The sequence below is a fragment of the Dromaius novaehollandiae genome, chromosome 5 (genome assembly GCF_036370855.1).
Source record: "Dromaius novaehollandiae isolate bDroNov1 chromosome 5, bDroNov1.hap1, whole genome shotgun sequence".
NCBI lineage: Eukaryota > Metazoa > Chordata > Aves > Casuariiformes > Dromaiidae > Dromaius > Dromaius novaehollandiae.
Window position 1 is genome coordinate 12,283,959 of NC_088102.1, and position 20,551 is coordinate 12,304,509.

General features: G+C 37.8%; 1 protein-coding gene across 6 annotated transcripts in view; it reads right to left on the reverse strand.

Annotated features, from left to right (window-relative positions):
- Positions 1 to 20,551, reverse strand: part of MARK3 (microtubule affinity regulating kinase 3) — a 65,444-nt gene that overhangs the window by 36,110 nt on the left and 8,783 nt on the right. For all 6 annotated transcript variants that reach the window (XM_064512036.1, XM_064512032.1, XM_064512034.1 and 3 more), the window contains 4 exons: positions 15,648 to 15,839; positions 9,455 to 9,508; positions 2,227 to 2,275; positions 1,457 to 1,522 (listed from right to left, as the gene is read on the reverse strand). In XM_064512036.1, the coding sequence (XP_064368106.1) occupies positions 1,457 to 1,522; positions 2,227 to 2,275; positions 9,455 to 9,508; positions 15,648 to 15,839 (361 nt within the window). The remainder of the gene's footprint in view (positions 1 to 1,456; positions 1,523 to 2,226; positions 2,276 to 9,454; positions 9,509 to 15,647; positions 15,840 to 20,551) is intronic.

The window sequence follows — 20,551 nt, forward strand, 5'->3', positions numbered from 1 at the left end:
AAACATCTAAGCCATCTGACAGAGTGTCAAGATTTTCTACAAAATAACCTTACTGTACTCTGTAGTACATTGTTTAAACACGACTCATCTCAGCTGTTTTTCATAGCTGTTTCCTCAGAAAACTTGAAACAAACATCTTTATAATTCAGGGGAAAGGACACCAGAGAAAGAGTTATCCACCATTTTACAAAATCTTTCAGTTGTAGGGATACAGTTTCTCTCATCTTCCAACCACAGAATTCATGCAGACCGTATGTAAGCAGCAAATCGATAAAGAGGAAAGATGGGAAACTGATCCCTACCACTTCCGATTATCAGGCTGTCTTGTCTTGCACTACACTGTACATGTATACAGTACCGCTCACAGCCTCTTAGGCCAAGACATATTTCTCTATTATTTCAGTTAAGGTCCTTGTTACTTCAGAGAACTGCAGGCCCTTCTATTTTGTGGAAGCCAATCACTAGATGGCAATAGGACTTCACTTTTAAGTGAAGCATCATGAAAAAGAATAGAGATGCCTCTGTGAATACTAGCAAATGTTAGAGGAGTATTTTACTTGTGTTTAGGCAAAGCTTTGCTGAGCACTTATGGAGCTGTTTGAAGACAACATATGCAGGTAGAAAATCAGTACCTGATTTATAATAATTAAACTTCACATAACGTAACATCAGGGTCAAATTCAGTGTTGAAACTTTTTTTTCCTGAAGTCTCTATCTCCCTCCCAAACCTGAGGAAAAGCCCCAAATCTTTGAGATTCCCAGCAGCTGATTCTAAAGGTCACACTGAAAACCAGTGCACTATTAGGTTTTAGCCAGCAAGGAGTAATTTAAGCCTCTATACCTTGATTCCAGTTCTGGTGAAAGAGCATGACAATGCAAGATACACATTTTTTTGCTCAACAATCAGGAATAAGTGTTTAAGTTCCTCTATAACCTTCCTCTTAAAATGGACAAACGACTAAGCCCAAAAACTCTGACAGCAGAAAGTCTGTGACTAAGACAGGTCAAATGTCATTGACATCTGAAAACCAGAAGTACTGGTACCTTACTAAGTGGCAGTTAAAAAACATGGAAAATGTTGCATCTGAGTATGTTTTTACCAAATATCTTGTGAGAATGAAAACACTAGAGGAAGGGTGCTAAATACAGTAAATTTTAAAAGTTAACATTTGTCGTAGACAGGGGCAATCTAGGGCTGAATACAGACCCTGATTAAATTCAAAATGTGAAAACAGAGCAACTGTTCTTAAGTTGCAACAATTCATACTGTAGTTTTAAGGCTACATATAAGTTATCACTTGTAAAAAGTCCCAGAGAATATAAAACGTTTTCCATAAAGTGTTACCCTAGCATGACATTAATATTTTCTAATAAAAGAAAGCAAAACTTCAAAGAAAATAAGTGCTTTCTATTACTTGGCAACTTGTTTACATTTATAATCACAGCAGACACTTACCCCCACTTGCATATTCCATTATTAAATAGAGAGTTTTTTCAGTTTCAATGACTTCAAATAATTTCACTAGAAAATAAAAGCCATTTATTAATCAATTATCTAGTTACAAAAGTATTGTTTTAAGGTAACTCCATAGGGGATTCTTTCAGAATTGCTGCTTGACAATATCAGAACATTTCTCTGAAGAAGCTTTTTCTATCGGATGTTCCAAAATGGAAAATACTGTATCACATTTGATCAACTCATAAGGAATAGTATTTTGTCATGAAACAATACTATGCCTCAGTTTTGTGGGAAAAGCAACTAAATTAAGCAAAACTCCCACCAATCTGAGCATCAGCAATAGCCATTTTAATGCATTGCACTGACGTACATTATGACAAGTTATCAAACAGCCTGCTCACAGTCCTGTAACAACAGCATATCATCTAAACTTTACAATTTTGAACAAAGTCTTGACACCTGCTTGTTTTCAGTATATACTTGTTTTTAACGCAAACTTAAATTCAGGAGCAAAGTGAACATTACACTCAACAGGTACAACATTAGCAATTAAGAAGCTATCTAAATAACTGTTTTGTACAAATGTCCAAATGATTGTCTCTCTTTTTCTTTTTAAGCACACAACTGACAAAATATTTATTACTACTTTACAGTAAGTTAAGCCCTGGTGCAAAATCTTCTATCAAACTTATTAACCAGAACAATTTTAACAGAGAAAAAGCTAGCATTTCTCCAGAGTTGGAAATTATGTGAAAGAAACAAGGTACCTATATTTGGATGATTTAAAATCTTCATTATTCTTACTTCTCTAAAGAGCTGAAATAAACATAAAACATGAAATAAGTTAATGAAAGTAATAGGTAACACCCATTCTTCCAAAAGCCTGATCATTTTGATTTACTTATTTAATTTTAAATGCAAAAGGCAAACATACTATTAGCATTTCAGTGAAGTTCATGAAATAAGCATTTATTGGAAGGAAGAGTTAAGTACTTGCTTCTTTTAATCTCCCCAAACAATCCCCCCCTGCCCCCGGCAAAGTGAAAAAAAACACTAAGCCCTCCAGATAGCTCCGGAGACCAGTAAAGTCTGTGGTTCCCAGGCTTTTGGGGTCAAAAGTCCATTAAGAACCTACAGAGCCTCTTTCTGGCCACTACATATCATAATCATATCATAATATCACATTTTTTTAAACTTCTTTATAGAAAATACTGTTTTCAAAGCTTTATGAACCCCCTATAGAACACAGCTTGAAGACCGCTCTGCTATATTACTGGCATGGATTCAGCACTCTTCAGTATGTGATTAAAGCCCAATCTTCCAGCACACCATGGAATTACTATGCAATATGACAGGAATTTGCAGGAGAAAATCTGCTGTCTATATCACAAAATAGTGTGTTATTCAACTATACCAGCAACAAGCAAATTTTAAGCACATATGGGAAGGCCAGGCTTCTTCTTGACCATTCAAAAGCGTTATGCTAAAATGACTGAAGCATGGTAACATCCAGTTTGAGATTTGCCACTACGGTTCCAATCTCTCTCATTGCCAGACATCCAGCCTCCAAGACTGCTGATCCAGTATAACACACTAACGTACCTGCCAAAATTAATGGGACAAAACACAAATGGTGTCTTCCTGACCAAACAAACCCTACTCAGTAGAAGAAACACTTGACATCTAGACCATTGCTTTAAGGGTAAAGTCTCATAACATAAGCAAGCTGATCTAACTGCTATGGAAAGGGATCATCCTGCTCCCACTGTCTTCACCGTCTGCTTTCGTATGTGACAGGTTTCTACTACTTCCCTTTATGCAACACTGGTGCTCATCTGGACCAACTCACAAGGAACAAATTTAACAGAAAGCTGCACCAAAACCAGAACTCCCTGAAACAAAAACAACCCATCCCAAAGTTTTCTGTTGGTGTAGCTCCCTTACCTACCCCAGCACAGGGCAGGCCTCCTACAGCTGGACTACGATACAGGATTTGCATCTAACAAACCACAAATGAAAAAGTCTATCACTGATCAGCTGTTACCTATTTTCATCTTTGAAAATTCTCTTCTCCAAAAGACAATTTTATAAGACGCAAGATAAATCTGTAAATGTAATATTAAAAATGCCATTGGTATTGTTACTGCAACATAAAACACTGCTTTTAACAAAGTTGGTTAATAGCGAATGAAAGAAAAGTAGCCCTATTTCTTCTCTCAGAAAAGACCCAAGATAAAAAATTATGAAAACCATGAGGTACAAGTACTACTGGATTTCCATTCTCTTATCTTCCTACAGTCACTCTTGAAAGGTTTAGTAGATGGGAAAAAAAAATCAAACAATTATCTTTTCAGGCAGTGCGCTTACATGGTAGACATATGTATAATATACACACGCACACACATTTAATATAAAAACCTGTTTTCCCTCTGCAATCCCCCCTAAGCCAGCCCAAGACTCCAGATGGTTGACTTTCTCAAGTCTTGATTATTTTCTGATAGCATGCCTCAAAAAGAAGGAGCAGTCAAGTGGTTTTATTATAGTTCTAACACTAACTTCTGCAGGAATACCAGTAAACTAACAGCTCATACAGAACTTAACACAGAAAGACTGAAGCACAAAGAAAGAACTCAACTCCCCAGGAATGCAGACAAGAGAAAAGAAAAAAAAAAAAAAAAAAGGATTTTGCAAAGTAAGAGATAATAGCATTGTTACTAACAGTCAGAAAGCAGAAAGTGCTACTGTAAGATTTCCCTCGGGTCAGATTTCACATTAATGTAGTCATATTTAATATCTTCGCTTTATCACTGATGAACCAAAAATCTGTAGGTATAGTTACTCAATAAAAAACAACAAAAAAGTGAAATGTAGGAAACAAACACCCCAAGAGCCAACAAAATAGATTCCTTCTGTCTTTTTCTCTTTTAATAAAACAAACTGCAGAATAATCACAATTTGGAGACCAGTTCTACCTATCTCCTCTTCCTTTCCAATGTCTCTGTAAGGCTAACATTCGGGGAGCAATCTTTAAACTGGCCCAGAGACATCCTTCCCTTTGCAACGACCACAGCTATGAATGGCATGCTACCTGGATGCAGAGTAAAATAAGTTTCCCCAATGCTTTTAATTATCTTATAATCATTATCCAGGTTTATGACTGACCCTTTGCTAGATGACGAGCTGCTTATACACAATCAAGACTGAATAAAGCAGCCTGGTGGGTCACACTTGCACCAAGTACAACCCCACTGCTGCACAGATGAAGAACCTGGCTGCTATTCAGCCATTAGCCTATCCGTCATCACCTCACCCACCTACAAAGGTATTTTCACAAGTTTAAGTATGGGAATATTAGTACTGAGGGTCAAAGTCATAATTGGAAAAAGGTACCACCAAACAAGAAGAATCAACCAAAGGCAATGCAGAATAAGACAATAAGAACTAGGCTAAAATTTGCAGTATCATCATCTAAATCAGTGTACTCATTAACCTAATCTTTTTATAAAGAAAGCTTTCTTCCCTGGAGCTAGCTACTTCCTCTATTGTACATAGCATAGTTTGATGGCTTAATGTAACCAAGCTCATACCATATTTTGGGCTGATTTAAATATCTAATTTGCCCAGAAGACCAGTACTCTGCATTACTAACCCTAATGAAGTATGTCCATCAGTAGCTTCTACACCAGCCCTTTGCTGAAGTGGGTGACTAGAAACAAGCATTTTTCAGAAGAGTATTTCTGTCTTAGAGGAAATTCAAAACATAAATACTCCATAATAAATTACAAACACCAAATTCTTTACTGTAATTTTAGTTATTCAAACCAAATAGGTGAGCCCAGTCTGAAGGCATTTATATGTCATGTTTGGCATTTTGACACAGAGAGTAGTTTTAACAGCAGCATTCACAAATGTTTGACATTGTATTATATTCTATTTCTGACAGAGGAATAAGACACTTTCAAGAAGTACACTGAAAAATGAAAAAAAGGTTTTCCACATTTCATTCCCCCAAAACACTATGTGCATCAACTTTCAATAAATGAAGTACTCCCTATTTCCGCACTTTCTAAAGCCCTCATTACAGTTCATGAAAGAGTCAGGTATCATGGGGAAAACAAACAAACAAACAAAACGCACCACTGAATCTGAGGTCCTTTGACATAAGGACCCAGAAGAAGGTGTAGCAAGACATAACAACAAGATTCTCAACTCAGAGGCTGAAAATTATTTTTCTTAGTTGCAAGAATTTATTTGTCTTTACAAGACCATAAGGGCAGACTATCAACTTAAAACTGTACTTATCAGTTTAATTTCTAATACAAAGAAAACAACTAAAACAACTCCCAACTTGTTGAACAGGTCATTTTCAGTCAACAGCAGCTCTACAAATAGTTCTCAGCAAAGACAAACATCCTCAGTCTGCAAAATAAATGGCTTTCAGCTTTGCTGTTGCCTAGTCCTTTGACTGTAAGCCATGTTAGATAAATGGAAAGAGTTACATTTAATTAATACTGCTAGCGGACAAACTGAACAAAAAGAAAATTAGCTCAGCATGCATCTGTGCTTCCATTGCAATAGCTCTGTATCAATTCTACCTGAGCTTTACTGTGCCAGTATACTCCTTAAAAGAACGAGGGGGGTGGGAGAAGGAACTATTTTTTAAGCTCTTTGTACGCATTGAAAGACAAAATAGAAAAGTCCCTGCGTTAGATATTGCAAGAGTTTCAATCACAAGTGATTATAAAGACAGAAAAAGGTAAATGTTTGCTAAACAGCAAGTCAGTACACCAGCCAGATGCAGAGCTTTACCATATCCCAGCCCCCATCCCCCAAAGGGGAGAAAGATCTTCACAAGATACCGTCCTAAGCCAGCTCAAGCTTTAGCTGTGTATTAGGCTTCTCCTGATAACCCCTCACTGGATATGCCCTATATATAATTGGGAGCCTCAGTCAAGAGGCCTTTACACAATGCAAGAACAAGCTTGCCTCAAACAGATCAGACAAAACACGTTATGATCAGAAAAGTCTATGCATTTTCAATTCTCGTCTTTTCCTTGCATCTTATAAAAGCACACAGTACGTATTAAAATTGATGGTTTAAGAACTCTAAAGCCTTATGCAAAACAAGGTGCCCAAACAAGTGGCAAAAACATCTGTGCATAATGATCAAAATATTTGGCTGAGGAGCCAAGTTCTAAAAAAGGAAAATGAGAAGTGATTTAGTGCTATTACAAAGCCCTGGTAAAAGTCTTGCATATAATGGAATTACTTATGCAAAAGGAAACAAGAAAAACAAACTTTTTTTGGTCTAGGAGCACGTGGACTACTGCAGCACCAACACTTGCTTCCAGTGAGACTGATACTCACCGGGGTTGGGTACACAAGTACATTTTTGGAGAATAATGAACATGACTAACCGCACTACCATGGGAAAAAAGCTCTAAGAATTCCTGTTTCTTTCAAAGCAGGGAAGTACCCATTACAGTTTCCTCTTCACTAAGCAAAAGCAGTAGAGTAGCAATTGGGTCCCAAAACGACAGTTAAGAGCAGCTGCACGTGGCTACGACAGACTGCCCAAGCAGCAGACAGGAACCCTTACTCTTGAAGAATTGCACTGCTGAATATTTAACTGTCAAACCTGCAGCCGCCAGTACCTTACTGCAGCGGCACGCTGACTACTGCTGCTTTAGAAAGGCAGGCAGGTCCTTCACAAGGTTAACTTCTCTCTGGCAGCAGAAGTATCAGTGCGGAAGATGCGAGACAAAGGATCAGACTCAGCAGACTAAGTCAATCACCATTCGTTTCACCACCTAAGGATGAACATGATATGCAGCAGCACCACAGCTGAGACACTATATACCATACCCTCTTCTCTGCACTGCCCTTCCCTCCCCACCATACCTCAAATATTTTATCACTCCCTCCAGAAGTGCAAGGTCAGCAGCACTTCCATTTTCATTTCCCCTGAATCTACAAATGAGCAGTCTGCTCCAAATGCCCCAAGACTATGGGGAACTGCTGACACTACCGGGGGGGGAAATTTGGGGAAGAGGTTTCAAAAAGCGTAGATGAAGCAAAAATGATTAGCGCATTATGTATTAAAGTCTGCCTTTACTGTTTACCACGACAAGCAGGCACTTAAAATTAAGAAAATGACTTTCCATTTCTGAATTGGGAACACTAACATTACATCTTGCTAGACCTTCTTCTGTGTTCATATGCCAAATGACTTTATAGAAATGAGCAAATTAGCAATTTCACTCCTCAAATTTGATCTGACTTCTACCCCACTATTTTCTACCAGGTCTCCAGATTCCCATTTAAGAAGGAAAAAGTCACTGATGCTCAGAACCTGGTGATGGACAGTACCAATCGACAATTCACATTTTAAAAACTAATTTTATAAGTTTTGGAAAAAAAATAAAATAAACAACAACTGAGACAGAGACATGCGTGTAAACTGAACAGGCTGAAATCCAGGAACCAAAGACTCAACAATTCCAACCAGTGGCTTTGCCAACTGACCTTCTGTAACTGCTTTGTGCCTGACTATCACCTCAAGCTAGTATTAGGGCACAATCTCCAGGTTACATCATCTGAAAAAGTAAAATTTTAGATTTTTCCCTGAAAACACTACCCCCTCTACTTTCTCTGACCACTTTTCCTATGATCCATGACCCCTGCCCTTCTTACCACAGCTTTTGTTTCTCTTCAAAGTGCTCCAGGCAGTTAACACAGTTTATTAGGTATTTCAATTTGCAGGTATTTGCCAAACAAATCAACCTTATCTAACTCACCATATTACCTAGTTTACATTTTATTTCCTCCCTGTTTTCCCAGAAATTACCAAAAAGTCAGAGATTAAGTTGAAAAAACTTGGGAGAAAACTGGAACCACATTATTTCCTTTTACATAATCCAAGGAGTCATTAGGAAGTATCGAAGTTGCTACCTACTTGGAAGACTCAGTCTTTCTTCTGTAAGTTATTCTTTGTCTCTCAGTCAAGTCATACAATATAGGAACTTGTGTATTTTTCCAATTTCCTTTGCGGCTTTAATTTTGATAAAAACATCTAATCATGCAATCTTTTCAGTATTTGCATAAAATCCAAATGTGCATATTATTCAGTTTACTCTGGTTGTACAATTTAATTTTGTTTGCAGGTAAGTTCTGGGTATTCTCTCAAACAGAAACATTGTATGGAGCTTTTTTATCAAAGTTTACAAAAGTAAATAAAAAGCCTTTGACTGTAGCACTTAAAAGAATGGACAGAGTTAGAAAAGTCCTAGGTAAAAGTGACATTTAAATGTACTTCCTGCAGGCACTCCAAAGCAGATTGGCTTGCCTGATGAAAGAGCAAGATTTATCACTACGTACTAAAACAGATAAGGCAATACAATTGTAACAGCACACAAAACAATTGAGGCTGGAGGGAAGAAACCAGAATAGCCATGCTCAAATTTGCTCCTGAAAACTGCAGCACCTTTTCTGCTGGAAACTATGAGAAAGGCATAGATAATGTTTGGCCTTCAGTCCAGAGGCAGCATTTTCAGGGCCAGTTTAAGAGGACAGAACAAGCTTTGTATCTGTAAATTTAACAAAATGACCAGCATGAGGGAGACGTGGGGACACGACACCAAACCGCAAACATCCTCTCTACAGGGCTAGACCGTGCTTTGGAGACAAAGGAAGCCAGATGACATCTTACTCAAGTTTACTTCTCAGGTTATTGCATTAACTTAAAATAAGAGGAGCTAGCAACATTTTTCTCAGTTTACAGCTCTGTACGAACTCATCTATAAAACCACATATGTATCTTGAACAAGTGCTGTCAAAAATGTCTGTTACAAGCCCAGTTATTAAATAAAATAGTCAGACGCGTGCAAGGTATGCAATGCTTCAGATTCTCCAGCAGAGGCATTCAGGATTAATGGAAGAAGGGGGTGAAAGGAAACAAGTTACAAAACAGTTGGAAGATTAAATGTAAAAACTTACCTTTTGTAGACTAGTTGGATTCAGCTGTGTTTTGTCAATTATTTTTATGGCAACCTAGAGAAAGAATTAATAATTAATATTTTCAGTATGAACAACTGTAGCCATGTTATAAGATGGACAGGTCTAGTAACAGAAATGGAAAACATGAATATTGCCAAAAAAAGTTTCTTCAGAAAATTATGTACTTGTATTCTGTTTTAATCTGCAAGCATTTGGAATTAATGCTTGAAGGATAATTTAGTTCTACTGCAACATACTAAACAGGAGAGTGGAAAAAAAACTATTATTTTAAGGCTACTAGGAGAGAAGTTCACTTAGTCTTTTGCTTGACATAACACATTATATTATATATAACACACGTTATATACTGCATTATATTATACTAGAGTGGATAATACATTATATTATAGTAGAACTTTTAATACTAGGTAGTACCCTGATAGAGAGTAGTGTGCCTACAGATTATATTTACAGAGCATAATTACACTACAGAATACACAGTAGTAACTCAAGGCCAGTTTGTGAAGATGCTTTTAAAAGCATAAATTTCATAGCAAATTGAAAGTAATGCTACACAAATTTTGTATGAACTAAGTTCATCTTTGGAAATTCACTGAATATTTGTATCATTTTGTTCCTCATTAGATACGAAAAGAAACATCACTGTGTGTGTTAACAAGACCCGTGAACTGTACTGCAACAATTTGGAAACATTTATTCCTTGACTGCTTTTCATCTTCTCAGTAAATACTGCACAGAAATGCTAAAAAACAAAAATAAAAATTTCACAAAATAACCAAGAGAGAAATTCAGTATCACAGTAACCAGTTAGAACCTGAAGATTTAAGATAATGAGTAGGTAACAGGGACAAACCTCGATGCGATGCAATGCAATTTGGATACAAGATGCATTAGAACAGGAAGCGGGACTCTTCCTAGAATTATGTGCCAATTGGTATTTTTCCTTCCTAAATTAGAGGCTAAACATGCCAGAAGAAACTCAGCAGGAGCCTGGGGAATGGTGCCTCTGAAAGAAGCAAGATGCTGCAACTCAGCTGATTATAATACCTTACTGGCACAAGGCAAGGGCTCTCAATTCCCCTTGAACTTTTGGCTCAAATAGTAGACACTGCTCCTTCCTATGCCACAGCTCCTATTTCCCTGCATCACTTGGTGCCATCTCTGTCTTCTCATCGAACTTGGGGTTGGAAACATATGGAATAAAGAATACCTTAAAAGCAACCAAACTTATTGCCCTCCATTCAAGTGCAGAAATGCATGGATGGATGGAACGTTGTGATGGAGAAGGTGAAAGCAAAACAGTGTTTAACGTTTGGGTACATCAAAGAATTATCTAATGGCTATGGGGTTTTCTGAACCTGAAATTCGAGATGCGCTTAGAGCCATTTGAGATGCAACATATGGCGAGAGGGCACCAAGAGGCTAATCTAAGAACATCTTTGTTTGGGGAATATTTTCTTCTAATGCATGCTATTGAAATTAAAGAACACTGTATTTCCTGAGGCAAAATTCCACTACAAAATCTTGAGAAATCATTTCAAAAACAAAACATTAAGCAATAGGCATTTTTATATTGGCAGTTGTGTGCAAAACCAAGAAAGATTTTATCTCTACCTTTACATCTGTTGAACTGTTCTCACCTAGGTAACGAAGTTATTTACTTTCTGCAACCTCTTAAAACTAGACTGGATGTAGAGTGACCACTGCCTTTTACAACAGAGAATAATGTTATTTTAAAATGATCTGGTGTCTCCAGACTAACTATGCCACAGAACACAGCTGTTTGCTTGTTAAGTGCACCTACTCAGAGAACAAGTTACATTTGTGTCTGAGCTGTACTAATTCTGGTGAATTTTGAAAGACAAAAAAAAAAAAGTTTCTTCAGCCCATGAACTCTTAAGGCATTGGGTTCCTGCAAAACACAAGTCACCTGTTACCTCTGTGCACTGGCGCCAGATGAACAGAGAAGTCTCTGACACTGGCAAACAATTTCAGCCCTGGAGATACAGCAACAGTACACACCTCAATTTTCTGAAAGGTAAACTTGCACGATTGTCCAGTGCACTAAATATAATCTTAAAGGCAAGACGAATTTAGAGAATTCCTATCTGCATGAACACTGAAAGTACAATGTATTAACACTGACTTTGAGAGCTTGAACTGATGAGAACAAGGAACAAGTTCAGGCTCCATGATATGGTCTCCAAACCACAAGCAATGGGAGCCTGCCCCCAAGAATATTCCTGACAAGCTGGAGAAAGAAAATCCTGTTTTATTAAGCATAGCTAATGAAGCATCAAATTGCCTTCTAAAATAGAGAATTCTGCTCTCTGTACATAAAGCAAACCTAGAAAAATTTCAGGCATGGAGTACTGTGGTCAATGTTGGAAGAATGCAAGTCCACCTACACCAGTACTGTGCAACATCAGCTCTGATATTCTATGTGAGAATATTAGTAGAATTAAAATCAACTTTGCTTTCACCATTCACAGTAACAACACTTGAGACATTCCTCCTACATGGCTGGAATGCAGGAGCTAAAGCAGTCAAAAAGAAAAAAACCAAAAAACTGAGACACTGAGCAACTTGGCCAAATTGCTTCCATTCAGATTATTATTTTCTCCCTCTTAAATTTGACTTCTTTTTCAATGGAAGGAAAAAAAATAGAAAAGAAAAGAAAAAAAGGACAATAGATTCCTTCGAGTCAGACTTGGATCCTGAAAGGATTCTGAGCAAATTCTGTCTTAGCAGGAAACCTGAACTTCCTGGATATTGACTGAACGCATGCATCTAACAAACAGAAGGGTCCATATATTTTTGGCTGTGATTCCAACCACCCTGGAAAAAACCTTTGATAAGTTACAACAGAAAACGGATGACTTAAAGTCAAAGAATTAACAAAAGCAGATTTACAATGAAGATTCTTGATTTCAAAAGGGTAAAGAGACTACAAAAAATAGTCTGCTAGATAGAGGAGCTCAAAGGAGAATATCTCCAAAAGCCAGATTTAGCGTGGTGAAGCTAACCCTCAACACCTCCGCAGGGAACAGAAGGACATGCACTCCTCGGCAGGGTGACTCAAAACACCCGAGTTAGGCTTATTTTCTGATCCTCCCCTGACAGATTGCACATTTCTCCCTTTCTGTAATTTGAGGGTAGACTCTCATTATGCATCTTTGCAGGTATATCCTAAAGATGGAAGCATAAAAAAGTCCTGGAACTTACTCCAGTTGGAAACGTGAGAGCTGTATCTCACGCAACAGGCAAATTTGTAGGCAAGGTAGGCATTTGTAGGCATTGAAGTTCCTTCAAATGTATGAACTACCCCAGAAGAACACTTAAACAAACATACCCTCCCCCAGGCCTGCAAGCAGCAACAGAAAAGCACAGATCTGCTGCATGATTAAGAAGTTAATCAGCACAGAGATATAAAGAGGGAATGGCCATAAAGTGAAACTGAACTAGACCTTTCGAAAGACATTAAGAATAGCCACACAGATAACAAGGACAAGAAGATAAGCAGGGTCAAAACACAGCGAGGATATGGTAGAGATGAAAGTTAATTTAAGTGTGACACCCAAAATTAAATAAATATTTTATTTCAGGTTTCAATATACATGTTGGGAAAAAAAGGAATGAAAACAGGATGGCCAGCAGGAATGAGTATATAAAAATAAAATATTATAAGGTGAAAGAAATTCAGAGAGATGAGTGTTCTCTGAGGCAAGACTGAGAAAGTTATCCCAGACTTAAGAATGGTGTATTAAAACAAACAAACAAAAAACCGCAGCATTCTTGTAGCAGAGATTTCTAACATTTAGCAAGTGAAAAATGGCAGCGCAGGAATAGAAATTATCAGATTTCACACTTTTTTTTTTTTTTTTAAAGGGGAAGCGAAGAAGGCATTTGCAAGCCTTCTAACAGACCCAACTACCACAAAATTCTTTAGCTCAAGATCTGAAGGGAAAAATTAGGGAAATGGAGAGAATGGATAAAATGCAACATATCTTCCCATAGTTAACTGGGTGCAATCTCTGAATAAAGATCGGAACACAGCAGATACAACCATCCTGACTACAGTAAAACCTCATTTGTGAGTACACATGGAAACTACCGAAGTTGGTAAGCTGAAATGTAAGTAGAGATTTTTTTCAATTTAAGAAAACTGGATAAAGAGATTTCAGGTTAGAAATCAACAAGTAATGGAGTTTCTCAAGGATCAGACTTAGGACCAATTTTGTTAGTATCTGTATCAGTGACTGGGAACAGGAAGTCAAACCACAATGGTAAGTCTGTTAAAAGAGTTAAGAAGCATCACAAATAGAAAACTGATATAAACAACCTTGGAGACTACAGTTCACAAAGAAAGTGAGAATCAGCACTACAAAGTACAAGGTACAGCTGCTGATCACAATAAAAAAATATATATATACATATATATATATGTATATATCTCAACGTGACTCCTGTGAAAGAGGCAGACACAATCTAAAGATGGATAAGTACTTCTGTAAGGGTAAGGAAAAATGAGTGACAATGGAAATTGTTATCCAGCATATTGTGAACATGTCTGGTCATATACATTTAAAATGTGTAATTATCATCAATGCAGTATAGTTCACCTGGCAGGAAGAGAACATTTTACACATCCTTCTTACACAGGGGAAACGAGTTTAAAATACCTTGAGCTAGTTTTACAGGAATATACTTAAGTGCTCCCTTCAAAGGGATGCCACTCATTCCAGGTAACCAGGACCAACGTCTAGACTCTGGAAAGTATTTATGCCCTGACTTGATTTCATGAGATCTAGTCCATGAGAGTTACAGAAAATTAACATCTAAATCTTCATGCATTTGGTCAAAGATTTTACACACACACATTATTTGCTGAAGTTTCAAAAGTACTGAATCCAAGGTTAAGACAGTTACATGCATGAAAAAAAAGAAAACAAAATTGTGCTTCAATTTTTGCAAAGCAACATGTGACAAAAGCCCCAAATAGGCCACATATTTATCTTCACCACCCATGCCTATAATAGCAGCAAGTAAGTACTAACCAAGTACTTGCATTTCCTGTGTTAGATGTCAGTAAAAAAAAGAAGGGAACTTAAGTGGAAAGCAAATAAACAGAAGCTTTGTCTAGAAATCAGCACTAAAGCACTAATTTTAACATCAGAAGACAACTGATCATCAAAACTGCCAAAAAAAAAAACCCTCCCAACAACTCTGCCAAAATGATGACCCCTCAGTTGCTCTTAGTGCTACTGATTCCATATTAACTCAGAAAAAGAAATTCACCTAAAACGCGACAGGCAGCCACTTAGCTTTCTTTAAAAGTCCTAGCTGATGACAACAAGCATTTATTTCATTAGATAGGTTTGGCAAGCACTTGGTCTATAAGGTGTTTCTTCATTTTGCAGTGCAAAGAATTACTATTAGTAAGAACAGCAACAAGAAACACCTTTTGTAACAAGCAAAGAGGGATAGAGCCCACCAAATCAGAACCGTCGTTAGATGGAAGTTATTAATTACACTGCAATGGCATGCAGAAACTAATCATGGAGCTGTGTTAGACACTATGAAGAGATAAAAGAGAAGGCTTGTCTGCACCACGCTCCACAGAGCGACAGACACACAAACCAGGGCTGAACAGACTGGAATGTCCCAAGGCAGTGCGGATACTAGCAGAATCATCCTGGGATGAGACATCTGACTAGCCCAAGCACAGTATTTCCTTCACAAAGCTAAGCAGAGCACCGCAATCAAGAAAGTATATTAATTCCCATTCCCCATTTCACCTCCAGCCCTGAACTGTGCAGCACAGATATACCAAGAAAGACTCTTTCCAGAAAGCCTATTTAATTGCTACATTTTTGCCCTTTTTTGGGAATGAAGAATTTAGGAGGGAATTCTAGTTGCAAACTTGAACACAATTCAGTTGGACAGAGACTTGACAAAAATACAAAATTAAGAGACCATTGAAAGAAAAACTGTTTTGTAATCATTGCTAAAAAGAAAATCTAGTTTTCTATTTTTTCCTACAACAGTGGCAATGCTGTCTAGTAAAAAAAAAAAAAAAAAAGGTAACTATTCATAGACATTGATGATACTACTCCAAGAGAACATTCAGACCTACTGCAATTCCCTATTGTTTACACCTATACCACTTTACCTCTCTGCCAGTAAGGATGTGTCTTGCCAGTTTCACTTTTGCAAAATTTCCCTTTCCGATCGTTTTAAGAAGTCTATAATTTCCAATATGTGGCTGTTCATCTGCACAGGAAGCTATAGAATTCCTGCAACGAGCTCCAGAGCGCCCAGTTCGAGAGGAAACTTCCTGGCGTCCGTCTCCATGGGACGTGTGCTACAACAAAAACATACACAGGTAAGATGAAGACAAAACACGTCAATAAGAAGTATACAACATTCAAAAACATTAGCAGCTCCTTTGAAGAAACTGTCAAAGGATCCAATTCAAACTTCAGATGCTCACTGAACTTTACTCTAACACAAACTCTAAAAGGGGTTCTTGGATCATAACACAGTATCTATTTCATAACCTATCACCTGGTAAAGGCCAAGTAGAACTATAGCTGAACCACAAGAATAATTAAGCATTTTCAGTAACCTACAAGAAGTGCAAAACTAGAGTTATGGAATATGGAGTAGTTTGATGTTATCTCCTGGTTGCATTGCCTTTCCTAACTAGAACATGAAAGACTTGAAAAGATACATGAACAAAGATTTTCCAAAAGCACAGACAGTAAAATATTCACCCTTATATATTATTTTATCAGTAATATTAAACTATAAGTTCCTCTTAGACGGGATTTTCCTCTTGTACTGAGCTCCTGTTACTAAATAACTTATTGTCTGAAAATACCCAAGCTGTTCTAGACAACACGGAAAGAAAGCTTACCGATCTCGATCATATCGAAACCCCACATACTAATTGGCTGACCACCTGTTAGTGAGATCTGAGGTACATGCTGGATTCCTTTCATATAGTTTCTCTAGTTCTTAATTGTATAAATGAATGGGTACATATTATAGCTACATTATTCTTTATTAACTCATTAATCATATAGTTAAGATAATGGCAAAATACTTTCTTATTATCTGATAGAGTACCTGTTTCTGAAAGAGTAGGTCTCCCTCATCTCCCTTAGTTCTCAACTCACGCCTGAGGTCAGTACACTAACTTCACTAATTAAAGTATTAGTTAGAAATGCTCAGTAATCAGCTGGAGCAAACGTATGGTTACACAGAAGATTATAGGCTAAATTTACTGACATCCCAGAGTTCCAGGATCTTGTTGTCTGCCTAAAGACATCCAAAGTAGACTTACGAGAAAAAGCAGAATATATTCCTGTTTAATTCTTCCCCCTTCTTAAAACACTGAATTTTTCAACTATCCCTGCTGATTCTTTGTATTGTTGGCTGCGTACTTCTCTGAAGCAATTACGTTCATCTAGAAGTATTTACCTCAATTAAATCTTTGCTTAACCCAAATGTCAAAGAACCCTATTTTCACTTCAAATTCTAAGAAAGCAGCTAGTTAAGTTTAGGAAAAGAAGTTCCTTAGAATACCCCAATAACATTCTCTCATTCCACGAGGTCTGTATCATACACGGTAGCAAAATGATATCTCCGTTCATCCTGCACTCCCTCCGTTCCTTTTGTCACTTAACTGAATAGGGTGCCATTTGTGGCTGGAATAAGGAACATGGAAAGTTATCTATCCCTCCAACTCCTTTTTGTGCTAGCTGTAGCTCTTCTAATCCTCTTGCTGAAGTCCAGCAGGAACAGCCAAAAATCTGGCATAGAATATATATATATATATGTGTGTGTGTGTGTGCACACGCGTGTGTGTGTGTATATACATATACATATATATATATACACACACACACATATATATATATATACACACACACACATATATATATATATACACACACACACACACACATATATATATATATATATGTACATAAACTCCCTAAACAGGCTGCTGTAAGAATGATTAAAGACTAGAAAACAGCTTGTGTAGTTCTTTTCAGAACCCTCTCCAATTCTTCCAACATCTTTTTGTGGTATCCATGCTAGAGCTGGACGTGCCATCCCAACAGCCCTTGCGATAGGACCAAACAGATTATATCTTCTATTCAACACTCCACTGATTACACATAGACAGAACTAACCCTTATTGGCAGAAGACCACGTATATCTGATCACCCAATATCAACCCCAACTCTGTTTTAAGAATTATTGCTTTCCCCTCCCTTAACACACACAGTGACTTTCATTCTTATTCTGTAGTAGTATGATGTCACATATGGCTGTAGCGAAATACACTTTCCTTCCATCCAGCTTACTATGTATTCCTAGTGATTGGCCCATCCTGCCTGAGGTAATACTCTAGGAATCTTTATCCTACGTGAAAGTTTTCAGAAGCAACATTATACGTTTCTTCTGAAATGATAATAAATAACACAGGAACAAGAAGCACATCCAGAACAAGATCCACTAGAAATAAAAGAGCCTGATAACAATTTCTTGTTTACTTTATCTCAAGAACTATCACAACTGGACCAACGTTTATCAGTCAAGCATTCCCAAAGAAAGGACTGACAAGACCAATATCCCCAAAAAAACCCAAATGAAGGAATCGTACCCTTGACTGTATCCTGAAAAAACTGAAATCTTTTATCAACCATTTCACTATTTTACATGCCATTTATGGCAGGCTGACAGTAATTATTCAGGTCATCTTATATACCTCTGCATGCACTGGCACAGCAACGCCAATCCTCTATGCTTCCCTAAACTTTGGCTTCCAACAAAGCTTGCAACACACAATGCAGAGAACTTCCCTGTCAGCATTTTTGGTACGCTCAAGTGTCAAGTTATTCAGACCAGCTAGAAAAAGCAGCAACTGCTGATGGTAGATACTAACATCCTCCAAAATTGCTATCCCCAGTAACCAGGGACTAGGGATGTCCTGCACAGGGCCACAAGGATATTCTTGGGTATGTTAGAGGAAGGCTCACTTTTAGTTCAAGTACAGTATCCCAGGAATACATCTGTACTACTTACATGGCACTATACTGAGCTGACAATCTGTCTTGGAAACTGCAGTACAGCAGAACTATTTAGGAGACAGCCCTTCCAGATCTAGGCCTGCAGGACAGGCACACAAGCTGGCTTCAGCAAGAGCCTTCCTGTCCCCAAAGCAGGGTTTATTAGCTCTGGCTCCACAGCATATGGAATCACTGAGTAGGTTGTTTTCTGAACTACATAGCTGGCTCCAGAAACGGAGTATCTACATTTGTGCTGCCTCATGCTTGAACTGATAAGCTGCATCAGAACGAAGTTAGCTTTTACTGAGGTAATTCAGACATGGATATCAGGTACAACTTGCTCCCAGACCAGAAAATCTTTGTACAGGTTATTCAGAACTGACCTAATTCATATTCTAATTCATATTCTACTCTGTATAAACAATACTAGGTAAAAAAGGAGCTTTTCCTGTATTAACAAGTTCCATCCCACGCAGTGTAACATCCCAATTAACATATCTGGAGAGCTTCACGGTCCTTAGTTCTATTAAGGAATGACTTCTTGTGTCCTATCATTTTTATCATACTATCTTTGCATTTAGAGAGAGGAACTAACAGCTGTGAATTTATTAGTACTTCGTGTTGATAAGTTGAACACAAACTCCTTGCATGAAGGTTTTCATTTCCACTCTAACCCAGATTGTTTCTTCTGAAGAGCAGGACCTTTTCTGAGTTGCAGTGTTTGAAATCAAGCAGTATGTCCCTAAGCAGTTATCTCTAAGTGACTTGCTCATAGCTGCATTCAGCTCTGTATAAATCGGCTCATTTACAAGCACATCTAATTTGGACTTTCTTTCACTTCACATAAAATTCCTTCCTCTGTCAAATACAGAATTCTTATGTTGAGCAGAACACAAACTTTCTAAAAACTGCAGAGAACCACTTCCCTGTTTCAGCATGGATCTTCTTTTGCTTATGGAAATGAAGGAAGAGAGCTTGATAGCATACAGTACCAAAAGCCATAAACTCAAAAACAAGTAAAACAAAGCACTTCTCCCACCCAAATCATTTTCAAGAAGCCATGGGGGCTGGATGGGAGGAAAAACTAAATGTTGTAGGCAAAAAGGTCAAATATAGATGGTCCAGAACAAGTTTCAGTCAGGCAGTGGCTTATATAGGACTTGGCTGAACCTTGCTAGTTCCCAGGGTAATTTCCTCAGCAGCTACTTTGATACAAAGAAACCATCAAAGAAATTAACAATTCCTATCTCGCCAAGCTGAAATATGAACAGGATCTTCCACTCCCTACGCTGAGATGCAAGTTATCTGTCTTTTCCTAAATGGACCTCCAAATTAGCAGATTTTGCCTTTCCATCCCCAAATATTTTGTTCAGCTTCAGGCTTTTTTCCCCAGGCCCACATTTATATCGCTAACACCTTCAACAAGAAAGCCTTTTTTGCCTTAAAAATGTAACATTTAAAACAAAAGCATATGTTTATTTGTAGGACTTCTTCATACATTGTGATAGGTGAGCATTCATGGGACATGCATTCTCCATACGTGTAAGACACTTTTGTGACACTCACCATGGGCCTGAGAGAATCCCAAAATAGCTATCTTCACACCATGGTCAGGTCAGGAAAGACTATTATACTACAGATAGAGAAGTGAAGCAAGGAGACTGCATACTTTGTGTGGCTTGAGGCTAGCCAGGGTCACTATCTTCTTTAAAAAAAGGTCTCCTGAATTCCACTCACGACAGGACAGCACCTTCTTCCAAATCTTGGCATGCATCAGGTTCCATCTTGAAGTCTTAGCTTTATAGGCTTTTTCTGCACATGGTGGAGATGACTTCCAAACAAAACTATCCACGTTCAAGCCAATGAGACAACTTTACTCAAGTCATCCCCCACCCTCAAAACCCACCCCTCTCAGCCCCCCAGAAAACCCCACTGATATTACTCAGCCCAGAAAAAACTGGAAATGGAGTAGAATACCTTCACACGTGAGAGT